Here is a 19,511-nt window from a genome sequence, read left to right as displayed (position 1 = left end):
ACAGTTGGCCATAATTAATTTAATGGCCAAAATTACCCTGCTTATGCATGACCGAGAACGGTAAAGGTTTGCTCAAGTAATCCCCGCAAAGTAAACGGAGAAGAGAACTGCTCAGAACTCCGCTCGCTGACATAAATAAGCCAAGAAAGAAAGTGGCCAGAACCAATGGGGGAATGGCATTGGCTTGGCTTCCACTGCAGCCGATGGATCGGATCCATTGATCCGCCTCGATCACGGATCGGATCGCCTAAGTACGGTTAAGCATGGGGCACGTTTGGCAGCGAATCGATTAGCAATTCGAGTGCTCAGCAAATGGCCAGTGAAAGAATCGTCGGACACGTCGCGCATGTCTCTCCAACTCCGCGACTCTGCGGCTCCTCCTCGACTCCCGATCGCTGGCATCATTATCATCATTATGGTGTGCCCCTCGTTCTGTTGGATTTCCCGTGTGTCGTGTGTCGTTTGGTGGCGCACTTTATTGTTCTACATTGTCCAGTGGAATGACTTTGACACAGAAATGGAAATGGCCAATCCAGGGGCCTCTCTGGCTGGGATACCTTTCACTGGCTAGTTTTTGCTGGCCAGCAAAGGCATCCCCGTACCTTCCTATCTCGCAAAGCCAAATGCCAATGCACTCTCTCGTTCAGCTGGAAAAGCGCTTTGGGGGTTTTCCTTCCTGCCAGATATTTGCTGAAATTTCTGCAGCTACCCTTGTGGCTGGAATTTCTCTGTGCTTAGTTCGTGACTGGGGGTTGCTTTCCCAAGAAAATAGTGAACCCTGGCAATGTTCTTACGAAAAACAGGGAAAATAGAACTCATGTAGAGTGCTTAGAAAAGTTAATTTTTTCCATATATTCATGTCATCTTATAGAACAATAAACTAGTTTTTTCTGATACTTAAATGTCCTTATTTTTTTTAAAGGTTTTAAGAATAACTTTTCTTAGTCCTAGAAAGATTATTTATTTATTTTTACTCCGGGTAATATTAAACTAATATATTAAACTATTTCTTCCGGAAAATAGAAGTATGCAAAGTTCTTACAAATGTTTTTTTTAAGACCTTGAAAGATACCTTTCCTTCCCCCCACATCTAACCAAGTGTATCCTGACTTCGTCTTGGTTTTTATTCCCCTACCCCTTTATTTATATTTTGTTTTGTTGGTTTTCCATGCAGCCGCATGTTTTCCCCCTCGCCTCTCCTCATCTCTCATCGTGCGGATGAATATGAAAATGCTGAAAGCATTTCCACCGTTCTTTAACCCCGAAACGAAAAAATACCTTGGAAGACCCTGTACTCTTGGGTTTCCCCCTCGGAAATTTGTCGCATGTTTCGCTGCTTGGACTCAAGCCTAGACATGGCGAGATGGGGACTCGGGTTTCTCCAGTCTCCCAACGAAAAAGGGAGCTCCTCTCGGAGGCAGTCATAATCGCCAGACACGTATGAATATATCCCATATATCCGTACGTACTTGGGATGTATGCCTGTTGTTGGCCTGTGTTTTTGTTTTTAATGTCTGCCTTGGCTTGTTCTTGTTTGTTTGTTTGCCGTAGTCGTTGTTGTCTGGGGTCTTGTGTCTATGTAAATATTGATTTTCCCTTCTGGTGCAGTCTCCCTTGGAAATTTGTTTAGGCTAACTGCATTAGTTTGGAAAAGATTGAATGTAAAGTGATATTCTAGTTAAAGGGAGGCGAAAAGGGAATTTAATGAAAGGTTAGAGGAGCATGAGAACTCTGTGAACTTATTTTAAAATTCAATAAAATTTGCAATTAAAAGAACGCAATTCGATTAAGCTAACTTCACTAGCTTGGTCAAAATTTAATGAAATTTTTTTGCGAAGGATAAGATACTTCATCATAGGTTGGTTGGAAATTTATTTGTCGTTGAACTCCTTAAAGGTACTAACCGAAAAAAGTTTTTTCAAAACACTATATAACTTATTTTATAGTTACCAAGCGAGCTGCTCGAATTTTGAAAGTATTTTATGTAGCAGTAGACCAAATCTCTCAAAACCATTAAATAAACTAAACTTTTGGGTAACACATACAAGAGCCAAATAACTTTTATTGCTATGCTTTGGGAAATTTTTGTTTCCATTCCAGTCCCTGTCAAACTGTGTGCGGCCAGGGAGGAGGTTCTTTGGGAAGGCATTTCCCCCAAACGCCCGGAAAACCCCGCCGCGCGGCACTTAGCCCGCCAGATGGGGCATGTGCCACCGACGGGGACATTTCTTGGCAACATGGTTCTGTCATGCTGCCTCTGCTGCCGCTCTTAAGCTCGCTTTTCGGACGGACTGCCGCATTCCGTGCAACATTGTCAACGGTTAATCTCTGAAAGGTCTCCTTTCTCTTCCTCCAGGTGGCATGCCTTGCCTCGTTCCGCTCCTGGCATTTTGCAGATAGCAGCTTTATTGCAAATGCCTGTCACCTGCACTCGCAAGTTTAATGCTGCTCTTACCCCTCCCGGTTGCTTCTTTTTTGTGTGGCATCATCATGAGCTTGTCCACATCCTTTTTAGCCTGCCACTACATTTCTGCAAATTCTCATATATATTTTGTCCCTTTTCTCCTTTTTTGTGTGCAGTTTTAGTTCACCTTACGACGCTTGCTGTCAATGTCCTTTTGTCCCCGGAGATAGCTCTCCAACCCCCCAAGCGACTCCCGACTGTTTGTCCAAATGCATCTGGGTGTAAAGAATATGAATGGCTTGGCTGATGGGCGTTGCGCCGCCGCTGCCACGCCCCCGGTGGGCAAATAAATTTCATGTCGGCGAATGCAAGTTCAATGCACTTGACTCTGATAAATGTTCGGTGGGCTGGATTCGATGCGATGAATTGGAGGCCTCGAAAGAAGTCTTCAACATCAACACTTTCTTCCACGCCTCAGCGAGAACTTTTCGCATCAGTTCCCTGGTTTCACTTGCAAAAATTGAGATATATCTCACATCGAATTATCTCATTACCAGGCAAATTTATACATATCAAAGTTTGTTATAAAACAATTTAAAAAATTTAAATAAAACACTTTAGTATAATACGTTAGCCTAACATTCATTGTTAATTATCTTATTCTAAACGGAACTTTCATCATTTATAATCTAGTTCTAACCGTAGCTGTAACCCATCTTCATTAAGCTTTTAGTCCCAGCTTTGAGCTATAAAGTTGCTTTCAAGTATGAAGTGTAACCAATTTTTGTTTTGTGCATTTGGCTTGGCAAAGCTGGCTAGAACCGATTCTGATGCTGTAGGTGGGCATGACAAGACAAACATCTCGGACGGACACCTAAAAAAGGAGGCAGCCAGCAGGAGCAGCAGCTCACAGCCTTTGCCCACGAAAATCTAGCCAAACGAAACTAGTTTCGAAGCAGAGTTTCCCCAACTCCGGTCCCTTCCTGCTCCGCTGACTACTACTTATATGATAAGCGAACGGGGAGCAGGAAGATACAGAGCAATCCTCAGGGTTCCGGGCAGGGCGGCCTGCAAATGGGATGGTTCGGGATGAGTCGGCTTGTAAACTTTCTGTTGCTGAATGGCTTTGACTTTGACTTTGAGGCGGCTCGAATGGCTGCAGGCGGAAGACACGTCATTGACCTCATGCCGGGAAAAGGAGGAGCCATCCGATCTGGGTACAGAGAGAAAAGGGCTCTCAAGTATCAAAAAGTTAAGCTGCAACAAAAATAAGTAAACATTTTTAAGTGTCTTTCATTTTCCCCTGTGCAAGGGACAAATGCAATGATTCAGATATGAATAAACCAGGTATTGGGTTCACAACACAATCGTGATAAATTGAACTGCGCCTCAGAAGGCAATCAACTTGAAATTAATTACCGCAATCCGTTGTCAATGCACGCATAAATTAATAAGCTCCGAATTAACCAAGTGTCACAGAGGAGGTATCCAGGGGGAAAGGGTTGGGAGGAGGCTCATCTGATCTGTAAGGGCAAACAAACCGAACTCGAAACCAAACCAAGTTCAGCTCCGCAAAATTACCAAACACTCGAACTCGGGCGATAGGAATGCGAATGTCGAACAGAAACCGCGGCTGGAAACCAGTTTTCAGAACGCATCTTCTGCTGAGAACACTGAGAGAAATGGATATAAGATTTAATATTTATTAGGAAATCAATTCGTACAAACACAAAACCAGATTAAAATCCTTACAAACTTGAAAATACAGAACCATTTCTTAGTTTGTTGCCATTGATTTCATAGAAAAAATCAATTAAAAATCTTAGGAACCTATCCAAAGATCTAGTTTTGTAGAAAATATAGTTACCAGTGTGCTATTCAAGTTTGCGACGGTCGGGCGGCATTGTTCGAGGCTCCAAACTGCGATTCAAAGTGGCTCTGCGGTTAACCACAGGCATCTTCCCATCTTCTGCTGCCTTCTGCTCCCTTTCGGCAAACGAGCTAAATTTATAAGATGATGTGACCAAGTCCAGGTCCAGGTCCAAGTCCAGCTCCAGACCCAGAACAGAGAACGCTGAGCCCAGAGCCCAGGTCTCCTTGTTTCTGTGTGTGCGAGTTGGCAGATTACATAAATTGATGTTGAAGCCTCTTGGGCTGCAACTTGAGAAGACCGGCCATCAGCGGAATCGGAGATTCTTCCACAACAAAGAGCACAGAACGAGCCCAAGATGCAGGCACAATGGCCAAAGACGAGGGAAATTTGAATTTAGCATTAGGTCGAAACAATTGGGGACTAATTCTTTTAGCAGCTAATGAGCAGGAAGTTGGCAAATGATTCACAAGGCCTGACGCAGCTAGTGTGCTCTAGAAAGCCCATATTTGCCCAGCAAATGGATTGTTTGCTCAATATTGGCGCATGTGTGTAAATATTTGCTTTAAAAAGTGAAACAGATCCAAGGTGGCATTATGCGAAACTAGAACTCTCTACCGGAATTCAGGGGGAAATTACTAGAAAGCAGATTTGAATGAGTAAATATTTGCTTGGTAATTTCAAACCATTAGAGGCGACTTAGGGAATGAAGGTATTTGCTTAAAATTTCTCAAGTTTGTCCCATGGTGCAGCATCTTTGTTCTGGCTATGCCCTTTTTCTGCTGCTTCCGTTATCACTTTGCTGCTTTGTCAACTCATTTGGCTCAGATCTTTGGTTATTCGATGCCTCTGAGTGGGAGTCGCAGGCCCAGTGGCTGCCAAACTGTACCTGTGCTTTGTCAAAATGCCAAACTCAAGCAAAAACAAATGCTTAATAATAAAAGGCGCACTGAATTTGCTGACACTAATGAGACCATAAATGCATAGAGCCCGCCAAAGCTACCGAGTTTTCCGTGGAAGGGGCCAAAAAAGCCAAAAATTCAAAAACCCAAACAAATCCAAGCCGTGACTTTAGTGGCGAACTGAAAGCTTCGGACTGCAAAACTTCGAACTAGTTGCGACTTTAATTGCGGCAATAGAACAAGATTGCAGCTACACGGGAAAAATTGAGATAGTTTGGGCTTTACGAAAGATCTCAGCATTATTATTTCATAGTTTCTAACATATTTAATATTATTTAGAGTTTGTAATATATCTTAAGGCACGCGCGGACTTCCTCTTTTTTTTAATTATCAATGAAGAAATGTTTTGACACCTTAACCATATTTTAATCTTTATACATTTTCTTTTATATATATTTCTTAAATGGTTATCTTTTCCTTTCATTTACTAAAACAACCCTGTTTAGCTTAAAACTACAAAATGCTCTTGTATTATATCAATAAAATCAGTGTTTGACTGTAGAAAAGATAGCTTTTGGGTATTACATATTTATTGGAATATTAAAGATTTTCAATTTCCTTTACCCAACCAAGATTGTATCTAGTTTAAATGCATTTCCAGCCTTAGCTTCAATTTTAAAATAGGAGAAAAAACATCGCACTGTGTAGAAAAACAACAGATGGTCGGCGACCCACTTCCACGCTTGGAGGCTGTCCAGTCCATCGGACTGGCTATTTACTTTTTGCTGGCACTGTTTACGCTTACCTGCCGCTGTTTCCCTCTCGTTTTGCTTTCAATCAACAAGAAGACAATTGCAACAAATGCAGCAACCAGACGGCATCAGCAACTACTGTTTGACAATTTATCAATGATGTCTTTTGTCGCTGGTCGCATTGTTGTTGCCCCAGTCGCCTCGGGGGTCTTGCGAGTGTTTCTTATTGGAACAGGAAGTCGCTTGTTTGCTGGCAGCAAGTGCACAGCGCTCAGTACCATTACCAGTGCCCATTGCATTGACATTTACTTGGGTTCTCGCATCTGAGCTTGACACTCGAGCGAGTGCCGGGCGCTCTAGTGGCTCTCCAACTGTGCGACTAAGTAGGTTCGAAATTGCTGCTAAATTGAATTGAATTATTCCCGCGGAGCCCGTCCCCCAGTGCCTCGCCAAAAAACCTGCCCCTCGCGGCGCTGCCACAAAAATACAACCGAATATGTCGAATACACATTCCGCCTGCTCCACTTTGTTGCAGCCGAACTGAATTTATGGCCACCGGTACAGCAGTAGCAGCGGCGGCAGCAGCAGCCAACATAGTGGCGCGGCAAAAACCCCAAAATGAGCAAAAACAGTTTGAAAAGTGCTTTAAAGCCAAAAAGTGTGCGCAAGTTCTAAATTACTTTTCCGAACAGCATCCACTGGCCCCCTTTTCTCGCCCCTTTTCGTAATCCCCACCGAATGTCGACGCCGTTCTTTATGAGCCGTCTTACGGATTGGAAAATCGAAATCAAAACTCATAAAAATGCAATTTGCGCAAACAACTTGACTTTGAGCAGACCCCACGGGCAGAAGGGCAACCCCCAAAACCCGAAGTGGGAATGCCTTTCTGCCCCTTCTGATTTCGCATACCCTTGCTGGGGGTAATTTAACCTTGGATAGATGTTTTTGGACCTCTTAAAAAGAAAATAGATTAGGTATTCTCTAGAAATATTTTAATGCAATGTGGTATTACTTAACTGCAACTAAATAATTTAAAATAAAATTTGCACATAATATTTATCCTATGCTGGGATAAGATAATATTTCAATACTACTTCTTAGGTAGAAGTACATACTATAAGTGAGCAGAACTAATATTTGTAAGTTTTGTAATCCCCAACTATTATTCTTTCATAGGGTATTTCCGACTTCGGTCCCACAGGTCATCCCTCCCTTCCCTGTTTTTGTTGGGGTCTAGGCCAGCGACGTGTCTGCAATTTGCATGTGCATGACTGAGACTGTAACTGAGACCCAGGGTGCCGGAGGATGAGGGTTGTGGGAGAATCCCTCGGAATGGGAGCGGTCCACAGGGCAGAAGGTAGAGGGTGGCGCCATAAAATCCATTTGGCGCACAGCCGTTAACGTGTTTTGTTGTTTTCAGACGGAGTTGGGGATGGGAAATATGAAGAGTGGGGGAGTAACTGCTGCTTGGGGGCGTGTTAGTTTGTGTGGTTGAAATTTATGTGCCCAGGGGTGGGTGGCTTCACGAAGAAGGGATGCTCCTGCTGCTGCTGCTACTGCCTGCATTTGAAACCGGGGCTCCAACTATATAAACAAAGTCTCGGAAACGTGACTGGAAAGAAAAAGTGCATGTAGCCGGAATAGCATTCAGATATTGCCTGGCTCTATGCAAATAAGCCCTAACTTGTTGGTGTTTGTATTTAAATTTTATTACGAGTTAAAGAACCAATGCTCAGACTTTTAGATATCAAAGAAAATTATACGCCCCATATTAAGTGTTCTAGGGTTTTGTATTGAATATAACCTTACCCCACCTCTCTATGATCCAAAACCCCTTTGACGAAACTTCCAACTTGTAAGACAATACATTATCATAGTTAATTGGGGGAAGTGCCTGTCCCATGCCTGCTATACCGTTTTCCCCAACCACTCCACCCATTTACCTCACATCTGGCTGACACCCCGGCCACGGCTCCAAGGCGAACTGTTCACTTTAATGGCAACATTTGGCACATTATGGGCCAGCATGGAGCTGCCTTCGGAGGCACTTAAGGGCGTGGGGAGTAAGGGCAAATGGAACACGGAAAAGCGGTAAGCAACACACTGGCTCATGTGTGCACACACGCACTTTGCATAATTAATGCAGCGGCAATGTCAAACCCGTTGTACGTACACTCGAGACATTTTCTGGGAGTCTGTGCTGTGCATCACCATAGACCAACTTTTCCGGGGTGGCAAAAAGGGGGGTACCCTTTTTTTGTTTAATTAAAACAAGAAATTGCCACTTAAAGGCAGCGGTAAATTATGAATGCCAGAATGTCTGTTGGGTCCTGGATGCTGATGTTGGTGGTCCTGTAGTTCTCGCTGCAGTCACGCGCTCATTAGCGAGGACATTGTAAAGGACATACACCTGTAGAAATTTGTACACAGCAGTAAAAAAAAAAATTTTAAAATTAGACAAAAAACATTAATTTATACTTTATACATTTAGTAATATTGAGAGCGGACCAAATTCAAGATAAAATGTTCTTATTTTGAGAATTTGTCTTACTTATTCGAGAGGAAAGGTTCTTAAATTCACGTCTTTGTATATGAGAGCTTTTGAAATGCACATAAAATCAGTCTTTATTTTGTTTTTTAAAACGTTGAGATTAAATTGAGATTGAAAGACTTTTAAGTGCCTTAATAACATAATTTTGCAAGTACAAATGATAGAAATTTCTTGAAGGTTTGTTATGTTCTTCTTATCCCAAGAAACGTTTAAGATTCGCAGATTGTATCAGTTTCTTCTCCCAGTGCTACACAAGCACAAAGAGGAAGTTCAGCAATTGCTAGGCCGGAAGTCTTTTGTAGGACTCGCACGACTTGAGCACGTCAATGGAGCACCTGATTCAGCAGCGTACACACACGTACTTAAAAGCTTCCCACCCACTTGTTTTTTGTTTTCCAGGAACTGAAGGAGAGCTTCAACTATGGCCTGTTCGCCCCACCTGCTAATGGCAAGGCGGGGAAATTCCTGGATGAAGAGCGCCGCCTGGGCGATTATCCCTTCAACGGACCCGTGGGATACTTGGAGGTGAGTTTTTTCTGCTACTAATTCCTCCGCGTTTTCCCCCTATTTATTACTTTTTTCCCCGAAACTGCAGCTCAAGTACAAGAGGCGGGTATACAAAATGCTGACCCTGGATGAGCGCCAGCTGAAGGCCCTACACACGCGGGCCAATCTGCGGCGTTTTCTGGAATGCATCAATGGCGGGCATGTGGAGAAGATAGCCAAGATGTGTGCCAAGGGCCTGGATCCCAACTTCCACTGCTCGGAGAGCGGCGACACTCCGCTGACAGTGGCCACCGGGGCCAAGAAGCCGAACAAGCTGCTCATCGCCCTGGTCAACGGTGGAGCCCTGTTGGATTACAGGACCAAGGATGGAACCACGGCTCTGCATAGGGCTGTGGAGCACGATTCCCTGGAGGCGGTCAGGTGAGAGGGTGTCTTTTAAAGAGGTTATAAGGAGATCTTTATGATGCTAATGATGTGATTTTCGTTCACCCAGCACTCTCCTCGAACTGGGCGCTTCGCCAAACTACCGGGATGGACGTGGCATCACCCCGCTGTACATCTCCATCACCAGGAAGTGCGAGGCCAAGATCACAGAGAGCCTGCTGCACGACCATGCCACGCTGGGCATCCAGGACAGCCAGGGCTGGAACGAGGTTCACCAGGTGAGTCGGTGGCGGTCCTTGCACTCCTGGCGACCCGTAACAGCAACTGCTTTGACCCCGAGCCAGTCCCCGGTGAAATGGTGTTGGCCCAAACCGTTGAACGCCAATTAATGATCGAATTCTCTCTCTCTTTCTTCTTTCTGGAACTCTTCTTGTCTAACTCTATAAACAAAAACCAAAAAACAAAACAAATTCGCTTGCTAATACTTTGTAACCCGCGGGTTGGCATTTGCATCTCTGCCGCATCCTTTGGCTGTCTCCCGATCACGCGGTTGATCGCTCCATCCGCAGGCCTGTCGGCACGGCCTGGTCCAGCACCTGGAACACCTGCTGTTCTACGGTGCTGACATGGACGGCCGCAATGCGTCCGGCAATAGTCCGCTGCATGTGTGCGCTGTTAACAACCAAGAGGCTTGTGCTAGAATGCTTCTCTTTCGCGGCGCCCAGCGCGGCGCCCAGAACTTTGCCAACCAAACTCCCTACCAGGTAAAGCCCGAAATCTGGACTCCAGAAAGTACACAGAGAAAAAATATTTTCAGATCGTTATTTTTTTAATTGAGAAATTGTTCTTTCTTTGGCTCAGAAAGTTTTTATGGTTACAGTAGGACATTTATTATTTCTGAAGAATTTCTGTAACAATCCCAACAAAACCTACTCTTAATTTAACGTGAGGATTAAGTTTAGTGTCAAACGAAGAATAATTTTACAGCTTAAATTGTATTCTAACAATTATATTTAACCATTTTTTAAGAACTACTTTTAACTAAACAGAAGGATGACAAACTCTTAAATATTTAAACCTGCAATTAAAGAAACATACACACCGTCTATTTTTTTCTCTGTGTAAACTCTGGGCCCTAAATTTGAAATTTGTTTAATAACTCGTAGTTTGTAGTCTCTAAGATGGTACTTTTGTGCTGCTGTAGTTATGCTTGTAGTTCAGTCTAGTACCTAAGATAGTTTTGTGATTTAATAACAGCTCGTTTGGTTCGTGGAATTTCGGTTTTCTAACACAACATTGTTTCCCATAGGTGGCTGTCATTGCCGGCAACCTGGAGCTGGCCGAAATCATTGAGAACTACAAATCGGAGGATATTGGTGAGTGTTTCTATATTTCCATATCACCCGCCTCATTCACCACCTGAAATACACTCGACTCGTACTCGCAACCGAACTAACTTCATACTCATTAAAATTCAAACAAAATCCCATTTTAAAGAAAAGCGTTTCGAATACCTTGAAGCACTTTTGTTACGTTTTTCTTTTCCTTAGTTTCTGATTTAGTATTCGTTTGCTCTACTCAATCTATTTTATTAATATTGGTCTCATACAAATCTAGTTTCCTTTTCCACTTAGTTCGAATCAGTTTTCCCCATGAGCGTCTCACTTCACATCTATTTTTCTCTCTCTTTGAAAACACTTGCATTCCATCTATCAATCATTCAACAATCAATCAATCAATCATTCATCTTGATCATCTAGGTCTCTTCCCCCATATCAATGTATAATACTCGTATATATATGAATATCTGTACTCCTTACCAATCTATTTAAAGTGCTATCTATACTTTACCCGAACACCTTTTCGTATTTTGCATTTGCTTGTTTGAGATATTTGCTCCATAAATGTAATCGAATCAAAAAGTTAATGTTAATGCCACACCTGAATATTTTGGCTGCTCTTGTTCCACGTTTTGTTCAATGTTCTATTAGTGTTTTCTCATACATATCATATATCCCACATTTCATAGTGAGTTTGTGTGTTGGCAGGACATTAGTAGAGTGTCCTTCCCGTTTTGCTTTTTATCACAGTCGCTTATCCCTCGATAAAAGAGCAGTAAGTAAGTGTAAGTAAAGTGTGCCGATCAATCCTGAAATAACCACATACCAAGGCTTGGCTTAGGGTCCTAGATTATTCCTTTAGTTCCTTGATTTAAAGAATTTTATACTGAATAGATTGAGTAGAGAGCGTACGGAAAATTGGGCAATGGAAAATTTTAAATTTATTGAAGTAATTGGAGCAATAAACTTACTTAAAGCAGGACTGCCTTGTAAAATTATGATAAGATACTAAGTTTGTCAATAAACAAAAAACTTTCAATTCTGTTATCATAATTTTAAAATTTGGATATTTTTTTTAATATAAATCGTTTTTTTATTAAATTAATTAATATTATTGAATACAATAAAGTTAAGCTAATAATAATGATTGTATTTTTAATAATATTAATAAGTTTAAACTTATAAACGATTTATAATTGAAACAAATTTATTTTTTAAAATCATGATTACATTAAAGATGGTTATGTTGTATAAAAAAAAAAAAAAAAAAAAATGAGAAAAAAATATCTTATTTCTTTCTTATTTTTTAAAATTTTCTGAGTTTTAAAAATCATTAAATATAAATGTAATAAGGAAACCGTCAAAAAAAATTAAAATATTAATTGAGTGGTTTGTTTTAATTAAAAATAAATACAACTGACTCAATCTTTCTATGTGAATTCATGATTTTATAAGGAGTTCTCTTTAAAAACTGTTCCGCTTAGAGCCGATGACTTGACGACCGACTGTAACCGACTTCGACTCATTCCCAACGTAACCACTCCTCTAACCCACCGACTCACACACATTCTAAGCGAATATCCTTGATCACCACACAGTTCCCTTCCGCGGACCGCCGCGCTACAATCCGAAGCGCCGCTCGGGCATCGGGTGGTTGAGCGCCAACGGAGCCGCCGGCGCAGCTCTGCTGGCAGCGGCTGGCGGTGGTTTCGGTGGTGCACTGGTGGGATCGAATGGCGCCGCCAACGGAAGCAACGGGAACGGGGCTGGCGGCGTTGGCCTGATGCTCAGCCACCAGAACCACCAGCAGTTCCTCGCCGGCGGACACCATCAGCAGCAGCATTTGCACCACCATCAGAACCACCACCAGAATCACCACCAGCAGCTGCCCCACCTGCACACACTGCAGCTCCACGGCCCGCCATCGCCCTGCCCCTCGGAGCACATGCTGGGAGCCTACAGCTCCGCCAGTTCCAGCCTCTCCGAGGGCTCCTCCGGCCACCGCTCCCACGAGGACGACATCAGCATTGTGACAGGTGAGGAATGGCTTTGATTTTCGGTTCGATTTCGACCTCATTTGCATTTACTAGGCTTAAGTTTGTCGTAAGTTTGAGAGGGGGTCCTGGAGGGTAATCGTAAGTAGGGGTTCCGCTTATGTCTAAATGGAAGATATTATATCTTCTTCAAACGGATAAGTATTCTTCTTACATTATAAAAATTCAAATTCTATTAACTTTATGGCATGCGATTAAGTAGATTTTGACTAAGTGATTGAAAGTGCATGAATTTGTTAGTATTAATATCTAAAATCATCCATCGTAAGCAAAAACTATTCTCTCATTACAAAGTGTTAATATTGTTTAATATACTCCGATTTTATTAATGAGTCCTTATGATACGGTTTTAGTTATATACCAATATATTTATTTACAATACTTCGATTATAATGTAATCAAATGATCTCTTTTAAAAACATCTATTGCTTTACGGATGGCCCTCTCTTAGAGCTCTCATTGTGATATCCCATTATGTTTATATTACAGAAAGAATAAATGCTGCGAATAACATTCGTTCACATTTTAATATTAAATATTTCTAAATAATCACCTATGTATAATCAGCCTATCGTTTTCACAACTGGAGGTTCCTATAACGCCCAGTTCCAGTTCATCCCTTCGATACTTTCCATTTTCAACCGTGTTCAACACTCGCTTAAAGCATCCGCTTTGGCTCCACTTGACCGGAGGCTTCTTCTGTGTATCCCAACATTTGCATGCCCGTCGTTTGTCCTCCGCCTTGTATACATAAACAAAAGAGCTGGCAAAATAAACCCACTCATCATTTTCTCCCTCCCCCAACACAGACAAATCCCTGGGCGACACCAGCGACATTATCAGCGATTCGTCGGGCGTGGGAACCAACTCAGACTCCGCGGCCTGCTCCATCGGGCACCCCAGCACCACGGTGGTGTGCATGGAGCCATATGTGGGCAACACCGTGGGCCACATCCGCCTCCAGCCAGGCGATGTGATCGAAGTGGTGGGCAGCACGGACTGCGGCCTGCTCGAGGGCTATGTGCGCGGCACCAATCAGTCCGGCTTCTTTCCGGCCGACTGCGTCCAGGAGGTGAGTCTGCGCCAGAAGCACATCACCAATGTGATGACAGCCAGCACGGGCATGGCGCCCCAACAGCAGCAGCACGCCCAGCAGCAGCAGCAACATCTGCAGCAGGTCCCAGCCTCCTCCGCCGCCTCCTACCAGGGATCGCCACAGCTTAGCCTGGGCGGACATTCCGGCAGTTCCAGCACTTTGCTCCAGCAACCCCACCAGTCTCCTTCTCTATCAGTGGCCAGCAATGGATCCTGCCAGCAGCCGGGAGAGAGCAATAATGGAGGAGGAGGAGCACCTGGTAATGGCATGAGCAACCGTAACAACAACCACTCGGTGGGCCAGTACAGCAGTGCCACCGCACCGCGTATTAAAAAGAGGTAAGATAATCCATTACTGACCAGAAGTTGGTTGCTAATTATCTTTACTCCCCGACAGCGCCTATAACGCCCCGCGTTCGGTGGTTCTCCATCGGGCCAAGCGCGGATTCGGCTTCATCTTGCGCGGCGCCAAGGCCAGTTCCCAGCTGATGCAACTACGTCCCTCGGAACGCTTTCCAGCGCTGCAATATCTAGACGATGTGGATCCGGGTGGAGTTGCCGACATGGCAGGTCTCCGTCCGGGAGACTTTCTGCTGACGATCAACGGGGAGGATGTAAGCTCCGCATCGCACGAGCAGGTGGTCGAGATGATCCGCTCGGCGGGAGCTCTGGTCAACTTGACGGTGGTCTCGCCACAGTTTCCCCACCAGATGCAGGCCAGTGTCCAGTATCTGCCCAGTGGAGCGAGAGCTGGGAGCCAGCATCTGAACAGTGGTCCAAGTACTCCTCAGTCCTCGCATCGCCAGTGTGCCACGTTGCCCAGGAAGATGACGGGTCCGGGTGGAGGAGTTGGAGGCGGTTCCTCGTCGGGGGGCAGTGTACGCATGGCACCGATGCCACCACGCAGGGATCCCAAAACCACATTGAGTGTGGGCAGAGCCAGGGCCAAGTCCATGGTGGCCGGATTGGAGAACGGAGGCGAGAAGGAGGACGAATTGCCACACACCAAATCCAATTCGGTGGAGTCGATTGCCACACCGACCCCTGTTGGCAACCAAACGGGTCCGGGAACACCCGTTCAGCTGCGCACGGCCAGCATCAAGGCGCGCCCCACTTCCAGCAGGATCACGGCTGCCGAGCTGGAGGAGCTCTTCCAGCGCCAGCAGGGCGAGGGCAGTGCAGCGAACGCCAGCCGATATGCCACCATGATGACCAGCTCCCGTTTCCAGTCGGGCACGGACAGTGGTGCAGCCACTCCGCCCGCCTCCAATGGCTCGCCCATGCGCAGTGGTCCCCTGGTCTACGGCAGTGTGGCGGAGATGAAGCGCAAAACGGCGAGGAGCAAGCATGGCAGTGGCACCCTGCGCGGCAAACCCGTGGCCACGCCCACAGTGGGAGCAGGTGGCGCAGGAGGCGGTCGTGACCTCAAGCGGTTCCATTCCACACCAGATTTGCATGGTCCCCAGCTGCATGGCTCTGCCTCATCCATTTGGCAGGCGGCTGGAAAGGGTCACCACTCGCAGGACGATGTGGCCACGCTACATGCCTCGCTCCAGCGCTTGAACTCCAACCAGGCAGAGCTAAAACTAGGAGGAGGAGCAGGTGGAGCAGGAGGAGCGGTGCTTCCACCGCCCAATCACCCACCACCACCTCCTCCAGTCGGCCAGGTGGTCAAGGTGGAGACACGCAGCAGTGTCTCGGAGTACGAGAGCACCATCTCTTTGCAGCAAAAGCTGAAGAAGCGAACGGAGAACGATGCTGTGACCAGTGCCGCCATCGATGGCGTCCAGAGCAGCTTCAATCCGTCGGCAAATGCCAAGATCTATGCCTCGCCGCAGGAGCTGCGCAACGTGATGGCCTGGAAGTTGCGCCAGGCGCAGGAGAAGCCATCGCAGGAGACTTCCGCTGGCTCCCAGCAACCAGTCAGTCAGTATGCTGCTCCGACGCAGATGCGTCCACCCCAACAACAACAGCAGCAGCAGCCACAGCAGCAGCAACAGCAACCGCAACAGCCATCCGCAGTGCTGGCCTCCCACTATGCCGCCCCTCAAGTCCAGGTGCAACAGGTGCAGCAGCAGCATCCGCAGCAGCCAGCACCACAATCCCCGCCTGCACCACCGCCGCCACAGGCAGCACCAGTGCCGGCTCAAAATGGCAATGGGAGTGCAAATGTAGCTGGAGGCGGAACGGCTCCTCCGATTCCCGAACCTGATTACAGCTGCAGCGAGTCGGATGGCGAGGATGAGAACTCTATTCTGGTGGCTCGCAACACGAAGCTCAACGAGAAGATTGCTCTGTTTGATGTCCCAGAGACAAGTGGAAATAGTCAGGCTAGGTAAAATATTAACAACGGAGCCCATTCATACAATAGGAACACGTTCCCTACTAATACCATATTTTTCCTCCTTACAGTGGAAGCAGTTCCAACTCGGGCAGTGCCTCCATTTCCCATTCGCTGTCCGTGGAGGAGATCCAGCGCATTCGGAGCAATCTCAAGACATCAAAGTCATCGCCAAACGGCTTTGCCAAGAAGCCAGAGGAGGAAAAAGCACAGGAGCAACAGCAACAGCCACAGCAACCCCACCAGCAGCCGCAGCAACATCTGCAGCCAGGCGAAGATGAGTGCGACAACAGCAGCTCTGGCGTGAGCAGCGAACAGGAGCAGATGGCAAAGGCCGCGGCAGTGACACTGCCAGTAGGTGGTAAGCCCACCGATACCATCAAGAAGAAGCCTTCGGTAACCATTGTGGAAGAGCCGAAGACCATTCCCGATCAACCCAGCACCAACAGCGGCCACACCACCAAGCCCATGGCCAAGACCACCATCAGCATAGGCGGCGGGGCAAGTGCAGTACCCACAGCCACCCTGACGGTGAAGCAACTTGTGCAGCAACAGCATGCACCCGCTATCCAACAGCAGCAGCAGCAGCTGGGCGGCAAGCAACCAGTGACTGTGGCCAAGAGCAATCAGTTCACACAGCAGAGCAACATCAACAGCAATGTGATGAGTCCCCAGGTCTTGGGACGCATTCCCAACGTGCATCATCATCAGCAGCAGCAACAACAGTCGTCGAATCCCAACCAGAAGCTGATCGCCACCCAGCAGCAGATACTGCAGCAGCAGCAACAGCAACTGGCCCACCAACAGCATCTGCAACAGATCCTCAAGGCCAAGGCTGCTGCGGCCGGAGGAGCTAGCAACACAGCCGCCTTGGTAGCCAAGCATCAGCAGAAACTGCACAAGGGAACCAGCAGTGGCCACGATTCCGAGATGGAGGCGCGTTCCGATCTGGAGGACGATGACGGCGATCTGAGTCCCTCGCCGCCGGCCAAGGCTTTCCAGCGTCACAATTCGCTGACGCGCAAGCAGGCAGCAGCAATTGCCATGCAAAGGGGTGCCACTAGGACTACGGCGGTATCCCTGATGCAATTACCGCCCCCACTGGAGGCGGACAGCGATGGCGAACCGTCGCAGCTCACGCTCCAGCGCCAGCAGCCCCATCATCCTTCGCAGACCCACCCACATCCCCACCAGCTGCAGCAGCTTCAGCAGCAACAACTGCAACAGCAGCAGCAGCAACAGCCGATGGCCGCCCACATTGTGGGCATGCTGCCCAGCGGACAGCTGGTGGCTGTTGCCTCTGGCGCTGTTGCTGGCGTTCCGGGCGTTGGGGCGGCTGCGGTGCAGCCGGGCAACAACAATTTGCAGCAGCTGTGCACCGACAATCTGGTGCTGGCGCCACCGCCGCAGTTCTGCGATTGCAACGATGCCAAGCACGCGCCGCAGCCGCATCTGCCAACGAGCCAATACCATCCACAGCAGCAACAGCAGCAGCAGCATCAGCAACAACTGCAACAGCAGCAGCAGCTGCAACAGCAACTGCAGCAGCAACAGATGCTGCAGATGCACCAGCGTCTGTCCGGCGGCGCTGGGGCTGGAGCTGTGGGCACCTTGGGAAGGGTCCGCATCGTGGGGGCCATGCCCAAGGCCAACCACCATAGGTTGCACTAAACTAAGCCCGCGGAATCAAATCAACTGTTTGCCAAATCGTTACATCGTTAGCTAGTGTAAGTCAACAGTCATTGCCACTCACAACGAATAACTGCAACTGCCTGCACCAACCGAAGAAGTGAAGAGCGAAGACCATTTCAGACACAAATCAATCAGTTCAATGGCAAGGGGATGTTCGAACTCAGATTTGTTTGATTTCGAAATCTTTAATTACTTTTATTATATTTATTGCGTGTGATATAAATTTATGTAGGCTGCCCGCGAGCAGCAACTAATCGCTGTTTGTAATCGAACAGCAAGTATGTATGCAATATTTTATGATTAGTTAACCGATCCCAACATCCTACAATTGAAAACAAACTGAGAGGCGGTAGCCAGAATTTTATTCTAGAGTGCGTTCTTTCAGTTTGCTTTCGAGCCGCACAATACAATGTGTCCAATGCTAATGTGGAACGAGTATAACCATCCGCATTTGATCTTAGTTCGTAATGTTGAAAGGGCGCCAGCGCCAGGCAAGTTCATTTATTCAGTATCCATCCATTGATCATTCGTGTTCGTGTTCGACTAGTGCACAAAACATTAAAACGACATTAACATACTCTAATACACAACTAGCGTAGGTTTTATATGCCTAAAGAAAGCAGGGAGGCGGAGTTGCACCGAGTAACAATAATATTTGAATTTGAGCATTTAGCCGAATTTCCAGTCAAGTCAAGTCAACTAAACTAAACTAACAAATACTAAATGAGTAAAACGTATAATGTTTTTAAATAAAATATTTATAATACAAATATTTCAATAGGCGGCAATTTTATAATCGAAAAAGTGAAGAAAAATCGAAATTAAAACAAAACGTAAATTTTTGCTAGTAAAATTTACAGATTTTTACTTTTAACAGATTTTTTGTATAATTGTTTTTTTTAGAGAAAAACTTTAACTTGCCAGAGTATTACAGGAGGTTTGAGATGCAGAAGTAACGTATTGTATTGAAAGAGGTTCTCAAATATTTGCCAGCGCTTAATGCAAATATCGTCATAGGCAACCCAAACTTATAAATGCGTTTTCACGAGTAACAATTATTATAACTAAGGCTGATTTTATTGCATAATACATACAGAACACAAAATCGGAATACCATTCGCCTACACACTGAATGAATTATAATGAAGAACTCAACTAAGCAAGCGATGCATTTAGATTGTTTAAACGAAAACTCTTTGAGGTATTGCGCGAATTGGATGGAAATATAATGGAATCGTTCGAATTGGCAGGCCGCACCCATAGCACTAGCATCTAAGTGTTGAAAAGTTAGAAAACCTAAAACTAAACCATAAACATAAACATACGAGTTAATATTGGAAGTTCTAGCATATAACTAGGTTTTAGCACACTTTTTAGTTCTCGCAATAGTTGCTAATTATTTGTAAATTGTTTTAGTTCCCCCACCCGCACCCGCGCGTACATGTACACAAATATAATTAGCCATCAAGCTTGTTAATTTTTAAGTTAAACTGTCTAGTAAATCCACGTGGAGTGCTCAGTTAGGTTCAACACAGATGAATAACTACTGCAGTTCCCATCGCCACTTGATGGGTACACGCAATGCGATTACGTGCCGCTGCAATTGCGAATGTGTTGAA

The 19,511-nt window shown here is 45.7% G+C and overlaps 1 protein-coding gene across 4 annotated transcripts in view; it reads left to right on the top strand.

The window, feature by feature from the left end:
- Positions 1 to 19,376, top strand: part of LOC108036903 (AF4/FMR2 family member lilli) — a 67,628-nt gene extending 48,252 nt beyond the window's left edge. Inside the window, exons 4-12 of one of the 4 annotated variants that reach the window (XM_017113288.3) lie at positions 8,879 to 9,004; positions 9,075 to 9,406; positions 9,480 to 9,648; positions 9,940 to 10,134; positions 10,680 to 10,746; positions 12,309 to 12,746; positions 13,574 to 14,198; positions 14,257 to 16,194; positions 16,272 to 19,376. In XM_017113288.3, the coding sequence (XP_016968777.1) occupies positions 8,879 to 9,004; positions 9,075 to 9,406; positions 9,480 to 9,648; positions 9,940 to 10,134; positions 10,680 to 10,746; positions 12,309 to 12,746; positions 13,574 to 14,198; positions 14,257 to 16,194; positions 16,272 to 17,871 (5,490 nt within the window). In that variant the 3' untranslated portion in view covers positions 17,872 to 19,376. The remainder of the gene's footprint in view (positions 1 to 8,878; positions 9,005 to 9,074; positions 9,407 to 9,479; positions 9,649 to 9,939; positions 10,135 to 10,679; positions 10,747 to 12,308; positions 12,747 to 13,573; positions 14,199 to 14,256; positions 16,195 to 16,271) is intronic. The other 3 variants (XM_050887854.1, XM_017113290.3, XM_050887855.1) reach the window with 3 other exon arrangements.
- Positions 19,377 to 19,511: the final 135 nt, after the last annotated feature.

This window comes from Drosophila biarmipes, chromosome 2R (assembly GCF_025231255.1).
Source record: "Drosophila biarmipes strain raj3 chromosome 2R, RU_DBia_V1.1, whole genome shotgun sequence".
In the NCBI taxonomy this organism is placed as follows: domain Eukaryota; kingdom Metazoa; phylum Arthropoda; class Insecta; order Diptera; family Drosophilidae; genus Drosophila; species Drosophila biarmipes.
Note: the sequence above shows the minus strand (reverse complement) of the source record. Positions and strands in the feature narration are given on the sequence as shown.